The sequence below is a fragment of the Bos indicus genome, chromosome 13 (genome assembly GCF_029378745.1).
Source record: "Bos indicus isolate NIAB-ARS_2022 breed Sahiwal x Tharparkar chromosome 13, NIAB-ARS_B.indTharparkar_mat_pri_1.0, whole genome shotgun sequence".
NCBI lineage: Eukaryota > Metazoa > Chordata > Mammalia > Artiodactyla > Bovidae > Bos > Bos indicus.
The window spans coordinates 62,334,772-62,355,895 of NC_091772.1; the positions used below are offsets into that span (position 1 = coordinate 62,334,772).

The 21,124-nt window shown below is 52.7% G+C and overlaps 1 protein-coding gene across 1 annotated transcript; it reads left to right on the forward strand.

The window, feature by feature from the left end:
• Nucleotides 1-596: 596 nt before the first annotated feature.
• Nucleotides 597-20,133, forward strand: BPIFB2 (BPI fold containing family B member 2). Its single transcript, XM_070801502.1, has 16 exons — nt 597-737; nt 1,508-1,654; nt 4,903-4,996; nt 7,175-7,279; nt 8,574-8,720; nt 10,132-10,192; nt 11,869-11,929; nt 14,770-14,861; nt 15,131-15,316; nt 15,572-15,625; nt 16,177-16,347; nt 16,833-16,900; nt 17,063-17,108; nt 17,400-17,463; nt 17,827-17,903; nt 19,837-20,133. The coding sequence occupies exons 2-16, from the start codon at nt 1,543-1,545 to the stop codon at nt 19,876-19,878; spliced, it is 1,380 nt and encodes a 459-aa protein (XP_070657603.1). The 5' UTR covers nt 597-737; nt 1,508-1,542; the 3' UTR covers nt 19,879-20,133.
• Nucleotides 20,134-21,124: the final 991 nt, after the last annotated feature.

The following is a 21,124-nucleotide window of genomic DNA, read 5'->3' on the forward strand; positions in this document are numbered from 1 at the left end:
TGGCACAAAGACAGAAATATAGATCAATGGAACAAAATAGAAAGCCCAGAGATAAATCCATGCACATATGGACACCTTATCTTTGACAAAGGAGGCAAGAATATACAATGGATTAAAGACAATCTCTTTAACAAGTGGTGCTGGGAAAACTGGTCAACCACTTGTGAAAGAATGAAACTAGAGCACTTTCTAACACCATACACAAAAATAAACTAAAAATGGATTAAAGATCTAAACGTAAGACCAGAAACTATAAAACTCCTAGAGGAGAACATAGGCAAAACACTCTCCGACATACATCACAGCAGGATCCTCTATGACCCACCTCCCAGAATATTGGAAATAAAAGTTTATTTATTTTAGATTCCACCTATAAGTGATTATCTCCTTGATTCTGGGCACCTCCTTCCTCCTGGGCCTGCCTCCTGGGGCAGACATCCTTCTATAAGTCTGCTGGTCTTTGAGGTTCCAAAGCTGCCCAGCCCCAGGGTCTAACAGCGGCTGGCAGCAAGCTTGCTACGTGGCAACCCCCCTGCACACGTAGGGTGAGATACTTTGGCAAAGGTCGTGTTTGCAGGGAAAACACTTGCAACCACAAGCAAACCTGCCCCTCCCTGGGTCGTTCCCTGGTGGACCCTGTGCACTGGGGAGCCTCATAAAGCAGTTTCCACATCTGCTTGGGGCTGCAGAGGGCTTGGCTGGGGCTGAGAGTCTATCTGCCCTGGGAACCGCCTGAGGTAGGAACAGAGATGGGGCTGGTGCTCTTCCAGGGAGGAGCCTCGATTTTTCCATCTGTTCAATGGGGATGCTACTTCCAAAAGCCTTTTGCAGAAGGGTCCATCCCTTATCTTGCTATGGGACCCTGGACAAGTGCCACCTCATTGGGCCTTAGTTGTCTATCTGAGCAGCAGCCCCCCACCCTGGTCCCACCTGACTCCTCCTCCCTAAGTCCGCTGAGCTGGGCTGAGTGGGGAGGGGCTGGGGACCGTGTGAGAGGCCTACGCTTAGGACATTTCTTCACCTGGCACAGGATAAGAGGAGGATGGGAAGCACCCCGGATCCTTCCCTGGAGGCTTCGGACACAAGGCTAGGCTGGATCCCTGGCATTAGGCAACACAGCGCTGGCCTTGGGGCACTGGGCCTAGGCTCCCTCCTGGGGACGGGACGCTGCCCTCAGTCTCCCCATCTGGGCATCCCCCCATCCTCCTCTGGCACAACTTGGGTCCTGCACCTGCTCCCAATTTGCTGCGTGGTCCTAGGCAAGGCCATGTCTTCTCTGGGGCTTGGGACCATGTCCAGACCAGATGCCACCACGGTTGCTGAAGAAGCAGGCTGGGATGGGGATTCTTCTCAGAGCAGAGATGCAAAACCTAATGTGCTGGGGTGAGGGGTCATGGGCAGGGCTGGGATCGCTGCTCACGGTTTGCGACCTCCAGGTTGGGATGGGGTTAGCCACCCCGGGTGGGGCCATTCTGGACCAGTTCCCTGATGCTTGTCCCCACTCCAGCCCACAGATCCTGGGGGGAAGGGGCCAGGGCCACCATGCCTGGGGCGTGTGGGCTGGGCCTGCTGCTGGCACTGATGCTGCTGCCCGTGGTCAGTGCCTCCAGGCCGGGCACCGTGTTCAGACTCAACAAGGAAGTGCTGAGCTATGGTAAGAGGTGTGCTGTCAGGCTGTTGGCCATGTGTGTGTGCGAGAGGGTGAGCTTGGGCGTCCATGCCTGTAGGTGTGTGTACAATCCTAAATGTACCTGTGTATCTATGAACTCAAACCCCATGGGGACCTGGATTTCTCTTCTGCCATTGTGTCCCTGGGCCCCAGAAAGCGCTGCTCAACAAATGTTTATTCAGTGGCTGCATGAGCGGAGGTACATGCCATGCCCGCGTGCACGTGGCTGCCGTGCCCAAGCGATGTGAGGATGGGTCAGTTTGAATGGCTCCTTTTGCTTATATGTGTCTGGTATGAGTTTGAAAATCCATGGAGATATGATGTGCCCACCTGCATACTTGAGGGTCGGGAGGGTGCCTAGCCACTGGCACATGCACAAGGCCACGGCACACGCCTCGGGGTGTGTAGCTCTGTGGGCCTGCATCCTGGGATGTGTGTGGGGGGCTGTGTGCACACGTGTGCTGGGGAGACGCACACCTAGCATTGCACTCGGGAACGTCCAGGAGCTGGGCCCTCCCTGCTGGGCTCCCAGGGAGAAGCAGCAGCCGCTCTCTGGGCCCTTCTTGGCAAGGCGTCTACCCCATGTCTCTGTTCCCTCCTTCCAAGTCCCATGTGATCCTGGAGAGGGGGCCAAAATAAGGACATCCAGGCCAGGGTGAGACAAAAACTGCCCTGCAACTGCCCCTGGGGAGGCTTTTGGGATCCCACCAAGGTTGGTGAGAGGTCACAGGTGAAAGATCAGAAGCTCTTTACCCCAAGGCCAGACCACACTCGGATAACAACATGAGGAACTCAGGTCAGACAGTGAAGGGGACTTTCAAGGATTCTGGAACACAAATGGTTGTGGAGGCAGGTAGCTCAGGGAAGCAGCAGGGTATCCCCTGGGGCGCATGAAGCTTTCCAGAACATTGTATCCGGACAGATGGGCAGACAGTGAAAGTGGTCAGTGATCCGTGTCAGAGTGTCATGAGGATGACCGCAGGCCCGCTCCCCTCCCCGTGCTGTGTGAGCCTCCTTTGTCCCCAGACAGCCCTCCCAGCTGCAGCTGCCTGTTCGTTCTCGGTGGAAACAAATAGCCAAGAACACACTGCTATACACCTCCTGCATGGCAAAGCTGGAGGCTTTTTCATAATACTGCGACATCCTCCCCATCCCCTCTTGCAAGCCCCAGGGTTCAAGCCCACATCAGGGCAGCACTGTGGACGGAGTCCAGAAGCCCGGGTGTGAGTCCAGTTCAGCCGCAGTCAGGCTGGAGAGGGGCCTCGGGAGCACCTTTATGCTCCAGGGTCTGTGGAAACCGAGGCCTCGAGGGACACAGGGGCTCCCCAGGTCCTCTGCCAATTCAGAGGGAAGTTCAGACTGGGCTCCTCCTCTGATGCATCCTTGCTGCACCCCAACCTCTCCTTTTAATTCTACTCAGGTTTGACTGTTGAATTAGCACCTCTGTCAGCCCAGCAGCCCAGGTGTGGGAGAAAGTCCAGGGCCTTGAGGGCTGGGTATCTTGACCCAGATCCAGCTTCTTCTTGCCTGGGTCCTCAACCTCTTGGTAAACTGGGTATAATATCGCACTGACATCACAGAATTTTGAGGAAAGCGAAAGCACTCAGAACAATGCCTGGGACAAAGGGAGCATGATAGGAGTGCTAGCCATTATAATTACAAATAGCCACGTGAGCTAATATTTATTGTGAACTGAGTGGGTCTTTCCAAGGACCCCATGTGACAGGCATCGTTTTTTTTTTTTTTTTTTTTGAGTGTGTGATTTGAACAAGGAAAGTTTAATCTATATTGAGAGCGAACTGGAGTAACAGGGAGTTGGCTAGTAAGAGTTAAGAAGAATTTAAAGAACACAAGCTGTTGTTGTTCAGTCGCTCAGTCGTGTCAGACTCTTGGCAACTCCATGGACTGCAGCATGCCAGACTTCCCTGTCCTTCACCATCTCCCAGAGCTTGCTCACACTCATGTCCCTTGAGTCAGTGAACAAAGAACACAAGAGTAATAGATATAAGGGAATACCAGTACCCCTAAGGCTGAGATGAAGGTCCAAGAAGAACCATCCCATCATGAGGGCAGAGATCCAGAGATCTTAATGGAGATGGCAGAGCATTGGCTCCCTGTTGTTGCAAGGGTCACAGGGGTGTTTCACTGGGGATGCACTCTCTAGAAAAGACCCTGATGCTGGGAAAGATTGAAGGCAAAAAGAGAAGGCGGCAGCAGAAGATGAAATGGTTGGATGACCTCACCAACTCAATGGACATGAATCTGAGCAAGCTCCGGGAGATAGTGAAGGACGGGGTAGCCTGGTGTGCTGCAGACCATGGGGTCGCAAAGAGTCGGACACGACTAAGCGATTGAACCACAACAGCAATCCTTCAGGGACTTGGAAGTAGCAATTCATAGTGTGATGTCAAACCCTGGAACTTGCTAGGTGCCAAGGAAAACTTGCTGGCTGCCAATGGAGTTAAGAAACTGTCCTCTTCAGGAGTCTAGTGCACTTCCGTGTGTGTCTTGGGCCAATATAGCTCTTGACTGGTGCCTGAGATAAAAGCTCAGCAGCCGGTTCCCTAGATACTCAGTGTTATGGGCTCCCAGTAGGTACCTGGTAGGGCTAAAGAAAGGATATGGGGAGCGGTGACCTAGGCTGGCAACAGATCCATGGTGACTCCAGCATACATCACAGTTGCCCAAGTCAAGCTCTGGAGAAAGTGCAGGGGGCGGGGAAGTGCCAGATCCTGAGAAAGCTGACAGCTACCGTTCTAAGCATTGTAGATTGATTTGCAGGGAAACTGAGGCACGGGGAAGCCGCACAGGTAGTGAGTAGCAGAGGTGGACTTGCACCTAGATTTTGAGGGGCTCCTGAGCCCTCAGCCTGCAAGAGAGACTGCTTCCACCCTCTCCCCGCAGGGCTGGGAACTGCTCCTTCTGCCTGGGGCCTTGTAGAAGCTCCCAAGGAGGTGGAAACTGATCAAGGCCTTGCAAAAGGGCAAAGGGTGTTACTGTTTTTGAGGAGAGAGTAGATACGTGGGATTTGGAAGGGCAAAGAGGAAAGACATGTCTGGTAGGGCCTGGTGGGGTTGTGCCCCCCAGGTGGCCCCCTGTGCGCCTGTGGACAAGCCCGCCCCTTCCAATCTCTGAGTTCTCCTCGCCCAAGGTGTGGGGCAGATGGTGGGCAGTGCGGTCTCTCTTGGCGGCTCCTGAGGACGGCCTGACCTCACCCTGCTCTGGCCCCTCAGCGGCTGAAGCCGGGAAAGCCCCGCTCCAGAATGCCCTGCAGGTCACAGTGCCGCTTTTCCTGGACGAGAGTGGAGGGGTCTTCCAGCCCACCAGGTGAGTGCTTCCCCCCCACCAGCTAGATGAGTGTTTCCCTCACCAAATTAGATACTCCCACCTGCCAGGTGAGTGGGCACAAGAGGCTGCAGGAGCTGGGACCAGCCAAGGGGGTCTGATGCCTTTTAATTAGTAGATTTCTATGTACAGAGCCTAAGACTCTGGCTCCTAGGTCCCCAGGGCTGACAGGGCCTTGGATACTTCTTCCAAAAGTCTAACACTGAATCTAGACACAAATGTGAGTCTAATATACCCCTCTCCATAAAGCAGAGACTCAAAGGCAGAGGCAGGTGGGAGCACCTCAGACTCAGACGCTTTTAGGAACTGGGCTAACTGTCCCCACCCAGTGGGAAACAGACTCACTATAGCCAAGACTCTGGACTTCCAAGAAAATCCACATGTATATCATGTATATATACTATACATGTATAGGAACTCATAATGTATGTACATACGTATATTCTTACAAAAAGCCATGTACATTTTTTGACTGTTGCTAGCAGCAGTTTATTTCTTCATCACCGTCATCATCGTCATCAACAACAAACAGGTACTTTCTTCCTTCTGTGTATGTTGCGTTGTGAAAATGGGTGCTACGCTCTCTGTCTATGTACAAAGTGTATAAATGTGGTATGCTGATACAAAGTTGAGCCATTAAAAAGAGCTTAATAACAACTTCTTGGAGATAGTTAAACCTGATCTGGGGTGTTGAGAGAATTGATGAAGAGATTTATTTAGTTTTGCTTTTTTTCTTCTGATTTTATTTTTACATTTGTTATTATTTTTAATTCATTTTTAAAAATTGGAGTATAGTGGCGTCACAGTGTTGTGTCAATTTCTGCTGAACAACAAAGTGGATCAGCTGTATGTATACATATATCCCCTCCCTCTTGAACCTCCCTCTCCACCCCCCATCCTCCCCAGTGAAGAGATTTAGAAACAACACACAAACTCAAATATTTAGTAAAGGATTTATTTGGGAAGGAGTGAAAGCTAAACGTGCCATGCCATGGGCTGCTGAAGGGTTCTCTCAGTTGCTCCCGGTGGACTTTCCTTCTGCTCCGATCTTTAAATAGTGCTAAGCATGGCAGGCTCCATCGCTCTGTGCATTGTCACAGGAGAGCCCAGAACCATACCTGTGTATATAAAAATCAACCAAGTTTTGAATGACGGCAACTCTTTTTAAAAATGTTTAAAACTTGCAAACACTGGGCGGGTGAAAATGCAGCCGGTGGGGAAGCCCCCAGTTTGAGACCCTGGGGTAGGGCTGGGCTGATGATGTCGGGCCCAGGAGCATCAGTGTCCCGAGGTCGAGGATTCCTAAATGATTTGCAGTCTGGCCACACAGAGGCTCAATCACGCGATTGTTGGAAAACAGCGCCAGGAGTCCTTGTTTGTAGATGTGGGAACACATCCAGAATGGTTATCAAGTGAAAAGAAGCAGGCTCTAGGTCAGCTTGTGTCCCAAGGAGAGTCATGGAAAGATGTCACCCAAGTGCTAACAGAGAGTGCTTTGATGTGACTTTTAACATTTGCCTGGAGAATTCCACGGACAGAGGATGCTGGTGGGCTACAGTCCATGGGTCGCAAAGAGTCGGACACAACCGAGTGACTAACACATTCACTTTAACACTTCTACCACTTTGTAGTGCCCCACCTCCCACAACTAGCTACTGTGCTGGAGAGAGAGAGAAAAAAAGAAGACTTTTATTCAGGAAAAAAGAAATCATAGGTTAGCTGGACAGTGCTGAGCAATCGGAACAAGCAGCTTTGAAAGGAGTTGAGTTTTCCATTGCTAAAGTGCTACAAGCCAAAGCTGCTGACTAGAGGGGGATTTCTGCCTTCTGTGGATCCCATAGTTTTTTCTTTCCCTACCTTCCCAGTTTTCCAGATCTCCATCAGAAACTAAAATCCCTCCAAGACCTGAGTAATCATCATCTCACTTAATTCATGCCTAATGCTGGGGTGCCCTTTGCATCTTTTCCCTACTGGCAGGTTGGTTAACCTTGCTTGCATGCCCCCTATGATGGTGAACTCACTACCTCTTCCTCATCCCATAGTTTTAGTTGTCAGAGGTCCTTTATAAATACCAACAGTGTGGATAGGCTCCGCGCACACCCAGAGCTGATGCCATGGTTTAACGGGGACTGCCCTGTCACTTTGACTCCTACCCTGCAGGATTCAGATTCGGAATGTCGATGTGTCCCACCTCCAGCTGACATTTGTTGCCGATTTCGGAATACGCTTGTTGGCAGCCACCAATTTTACTTTCAAGATCTTCCGGTGAGTCAGTCTCCTTGTTGGGAGTGGAAGGATTTTCAAGGACTCTCTGAAGGTAAAACGGAGGAAGGGGATTTAGCAAATTCCAAGATCCCAACGCAGACCTTCTAACTCTGTTCAGCACTCTCTCTCTCCAATGCCTTCTCTCCCATCCTCCATGGGGGGCGGGGAGTGAGACAGTGAGAGAATTTCTGAGAATCCAGACCCTGCTCAACAGTTATGCAAATGGAGAGAGTCATTTCACTTCTCTGACCCTGTTTCGTCCTTTATAAAAAACCAAAGCATAAGAAAACAAGCATGTCTATGGAGGTTTGAGGGCTTCCCAGGTGGCACTAGCAGTAAAGAACCTGCCTGCCAGTGCAGGAGATATAAGAGACACAGGTTCGATCCCTGGGTTGGGAAGATCCCCTGGAGAAGGAAATGGCAACCCACTCCAGTATCCCTGCCTGGAGAATCCCATGGACAGAGGAGCCTGGTGGGTTACAGTCCATAGGGTCGCAAAGAGTCAGACACGACAGAAGCGACTTAGCAAGCAATGGAGGTTTGAGTGGATGGATTCACTGCTATGATTAAAATTATATTATCCCTTTCATGTGCAAGGCACCTGGTGCTCAATAAAATACTAGACTTGTTTCTGTGCATCAGTCACTATATATGCATTTAATTTTCAAACTGGGGGCTGAGTGTTCTTATTTTAACTCCTCTCTCCTGATACTACCGGTTTATGAGTGCTAGTGGGCCAGCCTTCAAGTAGGATGTTTTCACATGATTGTTTTCTAGAAAATTCAGCATAGCAGCCTTGTGAGATAGGAGCCACCAATCTGATGTCCATTTTTACAGAAGAAGAATCTAAGGCTCAGTATGGGAATGACTGGCCCAGGGTCTCACATAAGAGGGTACAGGGAGCCAGAGCTCATGGCCATCTGATGCTATGTCTGTGACCCTGAGTGGAGTTTGGCGGTGTGCCCAGCCTGCCCCGGGGGGGACCATCTCATGCTGAGTAGGGTCCCCACCTGTGTTAAGGGGTCAGCATCATACCTATTTTATGGCTGAAGGCACTGAAGTTCAGAGAAGGGAAAGGACATGCCCAAGGTCACACAGTGAGTGTGTGGCCAGAGCCCGTGGTTCCACCACTGCTCCGAACCATGTGACAACGCACACTGGCCATTAACGTCCTATTTGGAGAGGGACTCTGGGCTGGCAGGTGCAGACCCCTGAGTGGGGGAGGGGGTCTTGCATCTGTCACTGTAGGCTTGCTAGGCAGTGCCACCTGGACTCAGGACTGGTGTCCCCACAGTGACCCGGAGCCCCTGCACCTGCTGCTCCCCATAGCACTGCTGGCTGACACCTCCGTGGAGCAGGGCTCCATCGGGACCCCCGTGGTCAGCATCTCCAGCTGCTTTTCCATCTTCGACAAAGCCATCGTGTTTGATGGCCGCAACAGGTGGGTGCTGGAGGCTGGGCTGCTGGAACCCAGACACGGAGGCTGTGGTGCTGTTTCTTGAACTTCCTACTTCATCCAATCCCGATGATGGATCCGAGGGCCGGCCCTGCCCCTGCCCTGCCCCGTTGCCACCAGCATCATACCTATTTAATGGCTGAAGACACTTAAGTTCAGATAAGGGAAGGGACATGCCCAAGGTCACACAGCGAGTGTGTGGCCAGAGCCCGTGGCTCCACCTCTGCTCCGCACCATGTGACTATGCACACTGGCCATTAACGTCCTATTTGGAGAGGGACTCTGGGCTGGCAGCCACATTTGGGACCCCCAGAGGGTCTGAGGAGTCTGAGGCCCAGGGAGGGGCTGGGACCCGCCAAGCTCTCCCCGTGAGTCAGGTGGCTGCTCCTGTTTTGGCATCTAAGGCTGACGGCCACTCCACCTCCCGAGCACCAGTGTGTGCTGGACACGTTCTGGGCCCTTTCTGTGAGTCATCTCACAGTCCTATCAGGTCGGTGGAGGCATTTCCCTCATTTTGCAAGAGAGCAAGTGGAGGCACAGAGTGGTTAAGTGACTTGCCTGAGGTCACCCAGCTAGCACATGGGTTCAAACTTGGCAGCCTGATTGACCCCACTGCTACGAGTTCCTCTGCCATGGGGGCTCACTTCGAGGTGGTTGAATATTTTAGCATCTTAAAAGGGAGCAACATTTACCCAAAGACTGGACGTTTTCCTCAGACAAGGCTTGGGTATAAATCTATTCCCACTTGGGCCCCCTGCTTAGCCTGTGTAACTCATGATCCCCCACGGTCCCTCACAGTCCTTGTGGGCAGGGGCTGCTCATGGTTTATTGATGGGAAAACAGAAGCCCAGAGTTTGATGCCGCTGAGAACATTGGTGCCTTTCTCCTGCCTCCCCAAGAGGCCATTCAGCAAGGCTGGGCCATGCCTCATGTCAGCGTGTTAGGGAACCAAGGAACGGTGACTTCTCATGGATCCCCATTCTGAAACACTGACTCAGCCCCCCGGCTCAGTGAGGAAGGGATTGTAGTAGGTTGCCACAGAGAAATGGGGCCCATGCAGGGAGCAGACCTGGGTCCCGCCAGCCACAGCCCCACCTCACTGGGCTCAGTGGCCCTGAAGCCAGCTGGATGTAGTCAAGTCCAGCCTTCACAACACCCTCCATCTCCCCACTCCACTTGGCCTCATTCTTGGCCACTTCCAAATCTTGGGACCAATGGCCCCTTCTTGGTGGCTCGGTGTCTTCCACTGTGGGGTCAGTCATGCTGGTTCCATGCCTGGCATGTGGCAGGGTGTGGCGTGGGCACAGACTTTTCTCTGGCACCCTTGGCTTTGGGGAGAGACAGGCCCCTATGGTGCTGACCTGGGCTCAGGGGCCCTTTCTGGTCTCCTCCTCAGCACAGCCCCCGCGATGCTGGCCCCGCTGCAGAGTCACATCACAGCTGTGCTGAAGAGCAAGGTAAAGGACCTGCCAGAGCCTGCAGGATGCGGGGGGCAGCAGCGAGTGAAGAGGGGGGTCGCAGGCAGGGATTGTTAGTGCTCCTCCTGTGGCTCCTCTACTTTCCCCAGAAGGGTGGGGAGGAGGCGGGGCTGACGGTCTAGTGCAATGACCTGGCGGTTGTGGGGCTGCAGGGGAGGGAGGCTCCTCCACTCAGACCACCCCAGTGCCATGTGGAGTGGAGTGCTTTCAGGGCCACGTAGCTTCTGAAAAGAGAACACAATGGGAGTGGATGAGGGCCTGGGCACCAGGGGTGGATGTGATCCTGGTCCCCTCCTTCCCAGCTGGGACCTTGGACAAGTCGCCTGGCCCCCGTCTGCCACTCCTTCCACATCTGTAAGGAGAGAGAACCACTGTCCCTATCCAGCCCCTGGTGGGCAGGCTGTGGGGCTGAGTGCATTACCACCTGTGCAGTTTACAGCAGTTTGGGGAGAGTGAGCATTGCTGTGAAGGCTGCTATGTTAGCTCCTGTCATTGTCTGCGGGTGGCCGACTTGGTGAGCAACGGTGTCCCAGGGGCCAGGGCCCTACTCTCCCTCCCTGCCCCTTCCCACCCACCCTACCTCCAGTAGTGGCAGTAATGGAGACCAAGTCAACCCACTGTGTGCCATTTCACACCCTCAAGAGGCAGGCCTCAGGACCCCCACGCTACAGATGAGAACACTGAGGCCGGAAGGCAGAAGCCAGTATATTCCTCTCTGCTCCAGTAGTCAAGCGTGGATGTGAGGGCTGGGCCATATAAAAGGCTGAGCACTGAAAAATTGATGCTTTTCAACTGTGGTGTTGGAGAAGACTCTTGAGAGTCCCTTGGACTACAAGGAGATCAAACCAGTCAATCCTGAAGGAAATCAGTCCTGAATATTCTTTGGAAGGACTGATGCTGAAGCTGAAGCTTCAATACTTTGGCCACCTGGTGTGAAGAACTGACTCATTGGAAAAGACCCTGATGCTGGGAAAGATTGAAAGCAGGAGGAGAAGGGGATGACAGAGGATGAAATGGTTGGATGGCATCACTGACTTGATGGACATGAGTTTGAGCAAGCTCCAGGAGTTGGTGATGGACAGGGAAGGCTGGCGTGTTGCAGTCCATAGGGTTGCAAAGAGTCGGACACAACTGAGCGACTGAACTGAACTGAACTGCCTCTTGGCCTCGCCTCACCAAGTCCTCCCTGGATCAGCTATGACCACCCCCGGCCTTGCAGTCTCTTCTCTGCCCCACCTTCTGTCACAGTGGCCCCAGCTTAATCCACTTCTGGTGGCCCACTGGGCTGGGAGGACTCCAGCCTCCCTGACCTGGCTTGCTGACCGCAGCCTGCGTCCTCTGCAGGGAGCATCGTCCCATCAGCTGGGCCTCTGGGCCGGTATGCAGCAGGCTGCCTGCCTCCGTTTCCTGGGCCTGGTTGTGGCCACTCCCGCTGGACCCCACAGCCCTGCTCTTTCCTCAGTGCCCACAGGCCCAGCGTCCCCTCTGAGTCCCCAGGGCCCAGAGGAGGTGCTGGAAGAGGCCCACTGGCTGGTGGTGGAAGGAAGGGCTCCCAGGCCTTGGTGTCCAGGTTGGGAGAGTCTTCCAGCCAGGGCCTCTAGACCCTCCCAGCCTCACCCTCTCCAACCTTGAGAGCCGCCTCTGTCTTTCTGCAGCTGTGCCTGAGAATCTCCAACCTGGTGCAAGGCCTCAATGTCCACCTGGGCACTTTAATTGGTAAGACCTGGGAGCCTGGGGAGGGGGCTGGGGCCTCTGAAATCCTCTGGGATCCCCATGACCCTTCAAAGACCCCTCCTTTGCATCAGAGGTGACCTCTGGGAGATCAATCATAGGATGTCTGGACAATTATTGGTGGAATTTGGAAGTCTCCAAATTGTAGAACCAGGTCTTTGAATATTTTGTGTATGTGTGTGTGTGTATATGTGTGTGTGTGTGTGCACGTGCACACATGCGCGTGCCGTAAGTCACTTCCATGGTGTCCGACTCTTTACGACCCATGGACTGTAGCCCACCAGGCTCCTCTGTCCATGGAATTTTCCAGGCAAGAATACTGATGTGAGTTGCCATTTCATTCTCCAGAAACAAGCCCCTGACAGGTCTTCAATTTACAATATGTAACTAAAAGCGACAGAAGTAGGTCAGCTTCATCTTTTTAGTGGTATTTATCAGTATTGAAGAACCATTGGTAATTACTCACCCATTCCCAGACTGATCATAGAATGCACCCTCTTGTGACTCGGGAGGAAATCTGTGAGCAGTGAGCCCCGAGTAAATCCAGGGCATCCTTTCTTTTTTCACAAACCCGTTTTTAAAGCTGCTTCTGTTTGAAGTGCACCTTCTTGTACCTGAGGACTTTCTTTGCCTGGGACTCTGGAGTTTCTCCTGTGTTGCCATCACTGACTTTTCGAAATCCAGAGCTGTCTGTCAATGGCAGCTGCCCTAGGCCATTGGTTGGTTCTGCCTTTGAGTTGGGGGTTGTATCTAACTCCTTACAGAGCCTGGGACAGGTGTGCAGGGCAACGTACTGGCGTTAAGCCAGGAAGGATGTTGGGCAGGGTCCACGTTTATCTGTAGTGACTTCTTCAGTGAATGTTTTTATATCAGGGTAGCTCTTTGGTTTTCTTGGGCAAATTTTACGCGGCTGCGTCGTTATCTCCAGTTTGTAGATGGAAAATCAGAAGCTCTGAGTTTAAAGTCTCAGCATGGTACCAGCACCCTGTGTGAATCAGCTCACCTGGAGTTTCTCCTCCTCACACGTCCACCTATTGTCCTGTCCACACTTCACAGCCCAGCTAGAAGTCTGGGGAACATTTCTTGAAATCCTCCACTCTCCTCATGACCCCAACCCCAATATTACCTTAACAGGAGGTACTGAGAGGCCAAGGAAAATGGACTTGGAATCAAAGGATATGAGTATGAATTCTGGCTCACTTGCTGTGTGACCTTAGGGAAGTCACTCCATCTCTCTGGGCTTAATCATTCCATCCAAAAATAAGAATCAAAATTTCTACTTTTCCAATGTGTTGCTATCATACAAGACAGCACAGGTTAGGTGCCTGGTATGCAATAAACTCAATAAGCCTTAGTCTCTCCCTTCTCCCTTCAGAGGGACTGTCTTCATCAAGATGCCTTGGACCCGGGTTCATACCAAAGATCAGCTCTCGCCCTGGTCTTTGCTTCCATCTTGCCTTGGTCAGGGGATGTTTGTGCCTGGAATGACCCTTCTCCTTTCTGATTTAGGGTCTTTAGTCTTCTGCCGATTGGGAAAGTAGAAACCCAAACTGTTAGAATGGTGTCTTAGAATCAGCAGGTTGTGAGTAGCTGACTCTTGGGTTTGCATTTTGCAACTTAAATTTGCTTACTCATGGGCCTTTTCATGCCTCTTTTCTTGGTCTGGGTCTGGCTAAATGAGGTGTGCGGGCATGTGTGTGCTCAGTCACTTCAGTCATGTCTGACTCTTCGTGACCCCATGGACCCCATGGCAGAGGAGCCTGCTAGGTTCCTCTGTCCATGGGATTCTTCAGGCGGGAATACTGGAGAGCTGCTCTCTCCATTCATCTCATCCTCTCCCTCTTCGCCTCCACCTTGTCCATAAGTCTGTTCTCTATGTCTGTGCCTCCACTGCTGCTCTGCAAACAGGTTCATCAGTAACATCCTTCCAGATCCCACACACATGTGTTAATATACGATATTCACTTTTCTTTCTGACTTACTTCATTCTGAATAATAGGCTCTAGGTTCATCCACCTCATTAGAACCGACTCAAATGCATTCCTTTTTATGGCTGAGTAGTGTTCCATTGTCGGAGAAGGCAATGGCACCCCACTCCAGTACTCTTGCCTGGAAAATCCCATGGATGGAGAAGCCTGGTGGGCTACAGTCCATGGGGTCGCCAAGAGTCGGACACAACTGAGCTACTTCACTTTCACTTTTCACTTTCATGCATTGGAGAAGGAAATGGCAACCCACTCCAGTGTTCTTGCCTGGAGAATCCCAGGGATGGGGGAGCCTGGTGGGCTGCCGTCTATGGGGTCGCACAGAGTTGGACACGACTGAAGTGACTTAGCAGCAGCAGTATTCCATTGTATATATGCACAACTTCTTAATCCATTCATCTGTTGACGGATATACACTAACATATGTAAACAGATAGCCAATGAGAATTTGCTGTATGACTCAGAGAACCCAAACTGGGGCTCTAACCTAGAGGAGTGGGAATGGGTGGGACTTGGGAGGGAGATTCAAGAGGGAGGGAGCATATGTATACCTATGGTTAATTCATGTTGATGTATGATAGAAATCAAACCAATATTGTAAAGCAATCATCATTCAATTAAACATAAATAAATATTAAAAAATAGAATACTAAAGTGGGTAGCCATTCCCTTCTCCAGGGCATCTTCCCAACCTAGGGATCAAACCTATATCTCTTACATCTCCTGCGTTTGCAGGTGGGTTCTTTACCAATAGTGCCACCTGGGAAGCCCAGCTAAATGAGGCATTGGTGGATAATGCTGAGTATGCCATCTTTTATTCTGCACCCTGGTTTCCTTCAGGCCTCAGCCCTGTGGGTCCAGAATCCCAGGTCCGCTACTCCATGATTGACACCCCTACCATCACCAACGACTACATTTCCTTGGATATCAACGTAAGTGCCTCCTGCTCCACTCAGAGCTGGGGCCTTGTTACCTCTGGAGTCCTTGGTGTTCTGCAAGATTCCTAAAGCAGCAGGAGAGTTGAGGGGAGAGGAGCTGGGATGGCATTCCAGGAGGGAGCGTGGCATGTAGGCAAAGGGTGAGGCTGACAGCATGCATGGCATCTTGGGGGTGGGTGCACCTCACAGCCCAGGATCTGCCATGGAGCCGCCTGCCTACTGAGGCTCCGCTTCTGTTCTCTTCCTCACCCTCAACTCGACAGGCTGTTCTCTTCCTGCTGGGCAGACCCATCGTCCTGCCTGTGGATACTACCCCCTTCGTGCTGCCACAGCACATGGGCACCAAGGGTGCCATGGCAACCGTGGGCCTCTCCCAGGACCTGTTTGACTCTGTCATCATGCTGCTGCAGAAGGCTGGTGCGCTCAACCTGGACGTCACAGCACAGCTGGTGAGAGCTGGTCCTTCCGCCCTGGGCACGTGGGGCAGGAGTGCCCTGTTGCCCAGCTTGGGGAGACCCTGCTGAGGCCAAATCCTGAGTGGGTGGGGCAGTTGAAGCTTTGGGGCCACAGGGTGGCTATTGTAAGGGTTAGACAGAGGGGTAGGGTGGGGATTAGACAGAGGAGTTGGGATGGAGAGACAAGAGGCGGTCTGGCTTGGGGAGTGACTGTTCTAAAACCTGTCGTGTGTTGGGAGTTGATTTCAGAATTCGAGTAACAACCCGCTGAACACCTCTGTGCTGGGCCAGTTCATCCCCGAGGTGGGTGATGTTTCTGGTCATTCCAGGGGCTGAGACCTGGGATCGCGGTGGGAGGTTCTCTGGGCTCTAGCGTCTCGGCTGGCTCATATCTGTTCCTAGTGGGGTTCAGCATCTGCCTTTCCATCTGCACATCCTCTGTCTTGGGGTGGCCCCCCTTCGGCCCAGGCATCACACCATTTCCTCCTCTCCATGAAGCAGGCAAGAAGTGCCTACACTGTCTCCTCTGCTTCCTTCCCCCGATCCATCCAAGTCCAAGCTCGGGGCTACCTCCCATGGGAGGACTAGACCCCTTGTCTGGTCCGGGAGCCTCCTTGTGCTCCCATGTCCTTGAGCTACCCTCCTGGCACAGATCACAGGTTGTGACTGTCTTCATGTGGCCACCCATCAGCTGGGTGTCCCCGAGGGCGGGAGTCAGGGGTGGACCCACTTCTATGGTCTGGGCACTTACAGCACAGCGGTAGCTTGATCAGGATCTAAGGAATGATGAGCGAAGAGCCCACCCAGTCTTTGCCCCCATGTGCCCTCCTCCCTCTCGCCCCTCTGCTCCCCAGGTGGCCCGTCAATTCCCCGAGCCCATGCCCCTGCTGCTCAAGGTGAGGCTGGGTGCCACGCCCACAGTCACGTTCCGCACCAACAACGCCACGCTGCAGCTGCAGCCCTTTGTGGAAGTCCTGGCCCCGACCTCCAACTCGGCTTTCCAGTACCTCTTCTCCCTCAATGTGGTGAGTGAGGTGGGCTGGATGGCGCTGGCCAGGAGATGGGCGACTCTCACGGAGGCCTCACTTCCTCCCACACGCTTCGCTTTTTATCCACACTGGTGTCCTTGCTGTTCCGTCAATGTGCCAAGACTTTCCTGCCTCAGGACCTTTGCACATGCTGTACCCTGTGCCTAGGACACACTTCCCCTTACTCTTGGCAAGTCTAGCTTCTCCTCACCGTTCAGATCCCAGCTTGAATGCTGCAGTCTTCCTCCAGGCAGGCTGCTAGATCCCCCATCCCTCCACATGCCACTCTGCCTTTGTGACACCCAGCACTCTCTGAAAGGATCTTATCTGATTTCTTTGGTTGTTGTTCACCTCCCCAGCGGCCTGTGTTCCACAAACACCTGAATGGATGGGTGTGGGTGGGAGACTGGGATATCCGGTGGCCAGCTGAGAGCTCCCACATGGTTCTGTGCCCTTTGACCCTGCTCTCCCCATGTGCCCAGGCAGTGAACCTGAGCCTCCAGCTTTCTGTGTCCAAGGTGAGGCTTCGGGGGACCACATCTGTGCTGGGGTAAGTGAGGCCTCTTGGACCCAGCAGCCTCAGTATGCTCCTCTGAGCAATGGGCCTGCAATGGCCTGTCACAGTGTCAGTCAGGGGAGCTTGGGACGCAGCTGGTGTGTTAAACAGGTGAGAGGCCCCATTCCCACCCCTCCTCTCTGGCTTCCCTTTCAGGAATGTCCAGCTCACCGTTGCCTCCTCCAATCTGGGCTTCATTGATGTGAGTATGGGGCTGGGGTCTCCAGAGACCCCCTCGCTGGGTGGGGCAGGCCCTGAGCCCGGGGAAGGGGAGTGTGTGCCCATGTTTCTCAGGCCAGCAGTTCCTGGGGGCCTGACGCTGACACGATCCTGGGAGCAGCTGGGCTCTGCCTGAAGTCCGGACTAGGGTGACTTGCCCTCATCCCTCCTGCTAAACCTCTGTTGGTTGATCTGTCTCTGTGTTCACGTGTCTCTCCTGGCCCCTTACCGGGACGGGCCCGTGGTCCCCATCTCCCTGGCTTCATGGCTGCAGACCAACCATGTCCAGACACTCATGGGCGAAGTGTTTGAGAAGCCCTTGCTGGACCACCTCAATGGTGAGCTCTGCCCTTGCCCCATGTGCCCCTCTGGCCCCTTCCACCCGCATGCTGCTCCAGGCTCTATCTCGGCCCCTTCCTACATCCCAGGCTCAGAGGCTAAGAGGGTGGCTTTGAGAGTCCTGCTGCCTGTGTGTACATCTTAGCTTGGCTGTTTAGCAGCCGTGTGATCTTAGTTAAGTTCTGTTTCCTCCCCTAACCTCAGTTTTCCCTTCTATAAAGTGGGTATAGTAATAGCAGTTCCCACCTCCTGAGTATCTGTGGACCTCAGTGTCATGATGCATGTGAAGACCTCAGCGCAGGGCTGTCTTCAGGTGGCACTTCGTTACCGGCTGACCTTGATTCCTCTTTTCTCTCCTGCAGCTCTCTTGGGCATGGGGATTGCCCTCCCCCACGTGGTCAATCTCCAGTATGTCAACCCTGAGATTTTTATCCAGGAGGTGAGAGCCTTTCAGTGTGACCAGAGGGGCCTCCTTCATCTTTGGAGGGAGGTTGGGCTTGGGGAGGTTGGGGGTCACTCCCTCTCTTCCTACTAGAGCACACAGTGGGGTCCAGGGTCAGCCAGGCCTAGGAATGCCCCCCGGCCCAGACCATACCATGAATCAGCAGCAATGAGATGGAAAATTCTAAATGTAAGGAGACATTGGAGCAAAGGTTTCACTCACCCTCATTAAATATCACACCAGGTCACACTCAGTGGATTCAGACCAACTGTGCTGTGACTCTGTGCCCTGGGATAGGCACAACCCCTCTGGAGTCTGGGGAAGGATGAGAGAGGGAGTCTTTCCAGGGTTGTACACAAACCTCCACAGGCCAGATGGTACGAGGGGATCCTGACCCTTCTAAAATGATCCAATGTTGGGATCAGACATTGTGGGCCCAGGGTGACATCCTACCATTTCTTTCTGCTTCACCTGAGCTACAAAAGGGCAACATTCTTCCTAATTCATTAAATAAGACGTGCATGGGGCAGAAAATGTAACCAAGGTCCTTCAAGCCCAACATCTGTGTCATTTACACTCCCTAAGAGGGACTGGCTAAGGGCTTTCAGGGAGGATGGCCTCCTTGCTTGAGAACTATGGTCCCAAGGCAATTGGCAGGTAATAACTTGCTCCCCAAGAAATAACCATCAGCACACAGGGGAGCAGGGCTTTTAGTAGGAATTTCCCCCAAGACTTCCTTTATCAGGCAAGGTCAGTGGCTGACTCACCTTGGCATTCCCAAATCCAGCCACTTGGGACTGAAGTCAAAGGTCCCTAGACCAGCACTGCCCAATAGAACTTCCTACAAGGATAGAGGTCTGCACCATCCAAGGCAGTGGCCACTGTCCGCCACTGGGTACAGGTGACTTTTGGACCCTTAACATATGACCAGTGTAACTGAGAAGGTGAATTCTAAATCTTACTTAATTTTACTTAATGTAAGTGTACAGTAGTCTCACCTATCTGGAGGGAGACACATTCCAAGATGCCCAGTGGATGCCTGAAACTGCGGATAGATAGTACTAATGGGTGGGAATCACACACAGCGTAGATCCACTGGGCCAAGGGATGACTCACATCCAGGATGGGATGAGTAGGATGGCATGGGATTTCATTATGTGACTCAGAATGGCATGGAATTTAAAGCCTATGAATTATTTATTTCTAGAATTTTCCATTTGATATTTTTGGACCATAGTTATACTTGGGTAAATGAAACCGTGGATAAGAGGGGGTAACTGTAATTAGTCAGGTGTTAATGGCTACCCTATTGGACCATGTACAAGTTACACAAAGACAAGGACTGGTTCTGGTTATTTTTCTGCTGGGTTCCCAACACCTGGCACAGGGCTTGGGTCGTAGTAGAGGCTCAATGAAGATTGAAGAAAGAAAGAGAAAGAGGAAGAGGAAGGAAGAAAAAAGAAGGGAGGGAGGGCAAAGGAAGGAAGGAAGGAAAAGATCAGTAGGCCCCCAGGAAGTTTCTGCAGTGCAGTGTAGACAGTAGGGGACATTTGGTCGGGGGGGGGGGGGGGATATGCCTGATTTTGCTAGAGAGGCTTGGACTTGGAGAAGATACTCAGTGGTCTGAACTCCAGGTCGTAAAACAGAGGTGGTCCTGACCACGTATGAAGCCTGAATCAAGCTCAGCTCCACACTGAGTGCTCTGCCTGTGTGATCTGGCTGCATCCATCTATCAGTAGCAGCCTTGCAAAGTGGATGCTTTACCGTCCACGAGAGTCAGCAGGAAACCGAGGCTGGAGAGGCAGTGGCTGCGCTCGGGACACGCAGCAAGAGCGGCAGAGCCTGAGCTAGAGCCAGGCTGCTGGGCAACTGGGGCCCTACCACCCCCGAGCGGCTTCTCACCTGGCCCATGGCTGTGTCTGTCTTTCAGGGCTATGTCGTGGTGTCCAGTGGACTCTTGTACCAGCGCTGATGTGGGACCACTGGGAGAGCTGCTCTGGGGACACTTTGGCCTCAAGCCTCTTGGGAAACTGAGTCAAAGCCACACTTTCATCACCACACTTAGTCATCACCAGCAAGTTGGTTGGCCCAGCCGGGCTGCTACATCCCATGCTGCCCCCTTCCCTCCATACCCCCTTCCTTCCTTCATCCCGTCCTTATGGGGAGCAGATAGCTCCTCCAGGCTGTATAGATCTTGCATTAAACACCTTCTCTTGAGCTGCAACTACCAGCCAGGCTCGGCAAACTCTTTGCATACTGCAGGCCAGTTCCCTACATGCAGGGCCTGGTCCTGTCTGTCCCTGGAGCCCCCAAAGCTGGCCTGGGAAAGAGAGAGGATGTGGCCATGTCCCTGCTGACCATATCTGTTGACAGCATCACCTCCTAGCCCAGGGGAGCAACATGGACGAGCTGAAGTTGCGAATGCCACAATGGCACTTCAGGCGTGTGCCCTCACCTGGCGGCATTTCTTCTCTCAGAATCACATCCCATCCTTCTCCTAGAACCTCATGAGCCCTGAGAGTTCTGTGGGCAGAGCATGCAGTCCCATCTCACAGAGGCAGAGATTAGGCCCAGCGAGGATGGGAGTGTGCCCCGAGTCTCCGAGCTGGGGGATGGCAGATGCCCAGGACTGCCACTTTCCTAGGATTCAGACCTAGATGCCCAGTCCTCTCTTCCATCACCAGCATTCCCACCTGGGGTTGGACTTTAGGTCATGAGCCTCAGGTGACAGACACTCACTGTCTTCTCCAACAGCTTCTCCATCTCGGTTTATGCGGCTCACAGGCGAGTTTTTGTTCAAGGGAGGCAGGATCTGCTTCCTGGGCCTGTGTCAGACACTGACCATGTCTTATTCCTTTTTGCTGTGAAACCTCTTCAACCCCAGTGGGTCACAGGTGACAAGATGACTTAGGGGAGGCTGAGGGGTGCAAACGCTGGCAGGATGAAGCCATGTGATTTTTCTCTTTCTGATAAGCTAATCTTTTAGCCAGAGATCATATTCCTTCCTTCCCAGATACACTGGATTCAGGTTATGTTTATGTTTCTCTGGGGAGTAAGGGTGTCCAGATTTCCAGCATCAGTAAGCAAAGCCCTTGGGACAGCGGTACACTAACCTTCCCCCTGTAATGGTTGTAAGTTCAACCCTAAAGGCCCTGAGTGACAGGCCGAGGGGCCTGGAACAAGCCCGGAGTGTTAGTGGGAGGAGGTGGGGGTGGTCC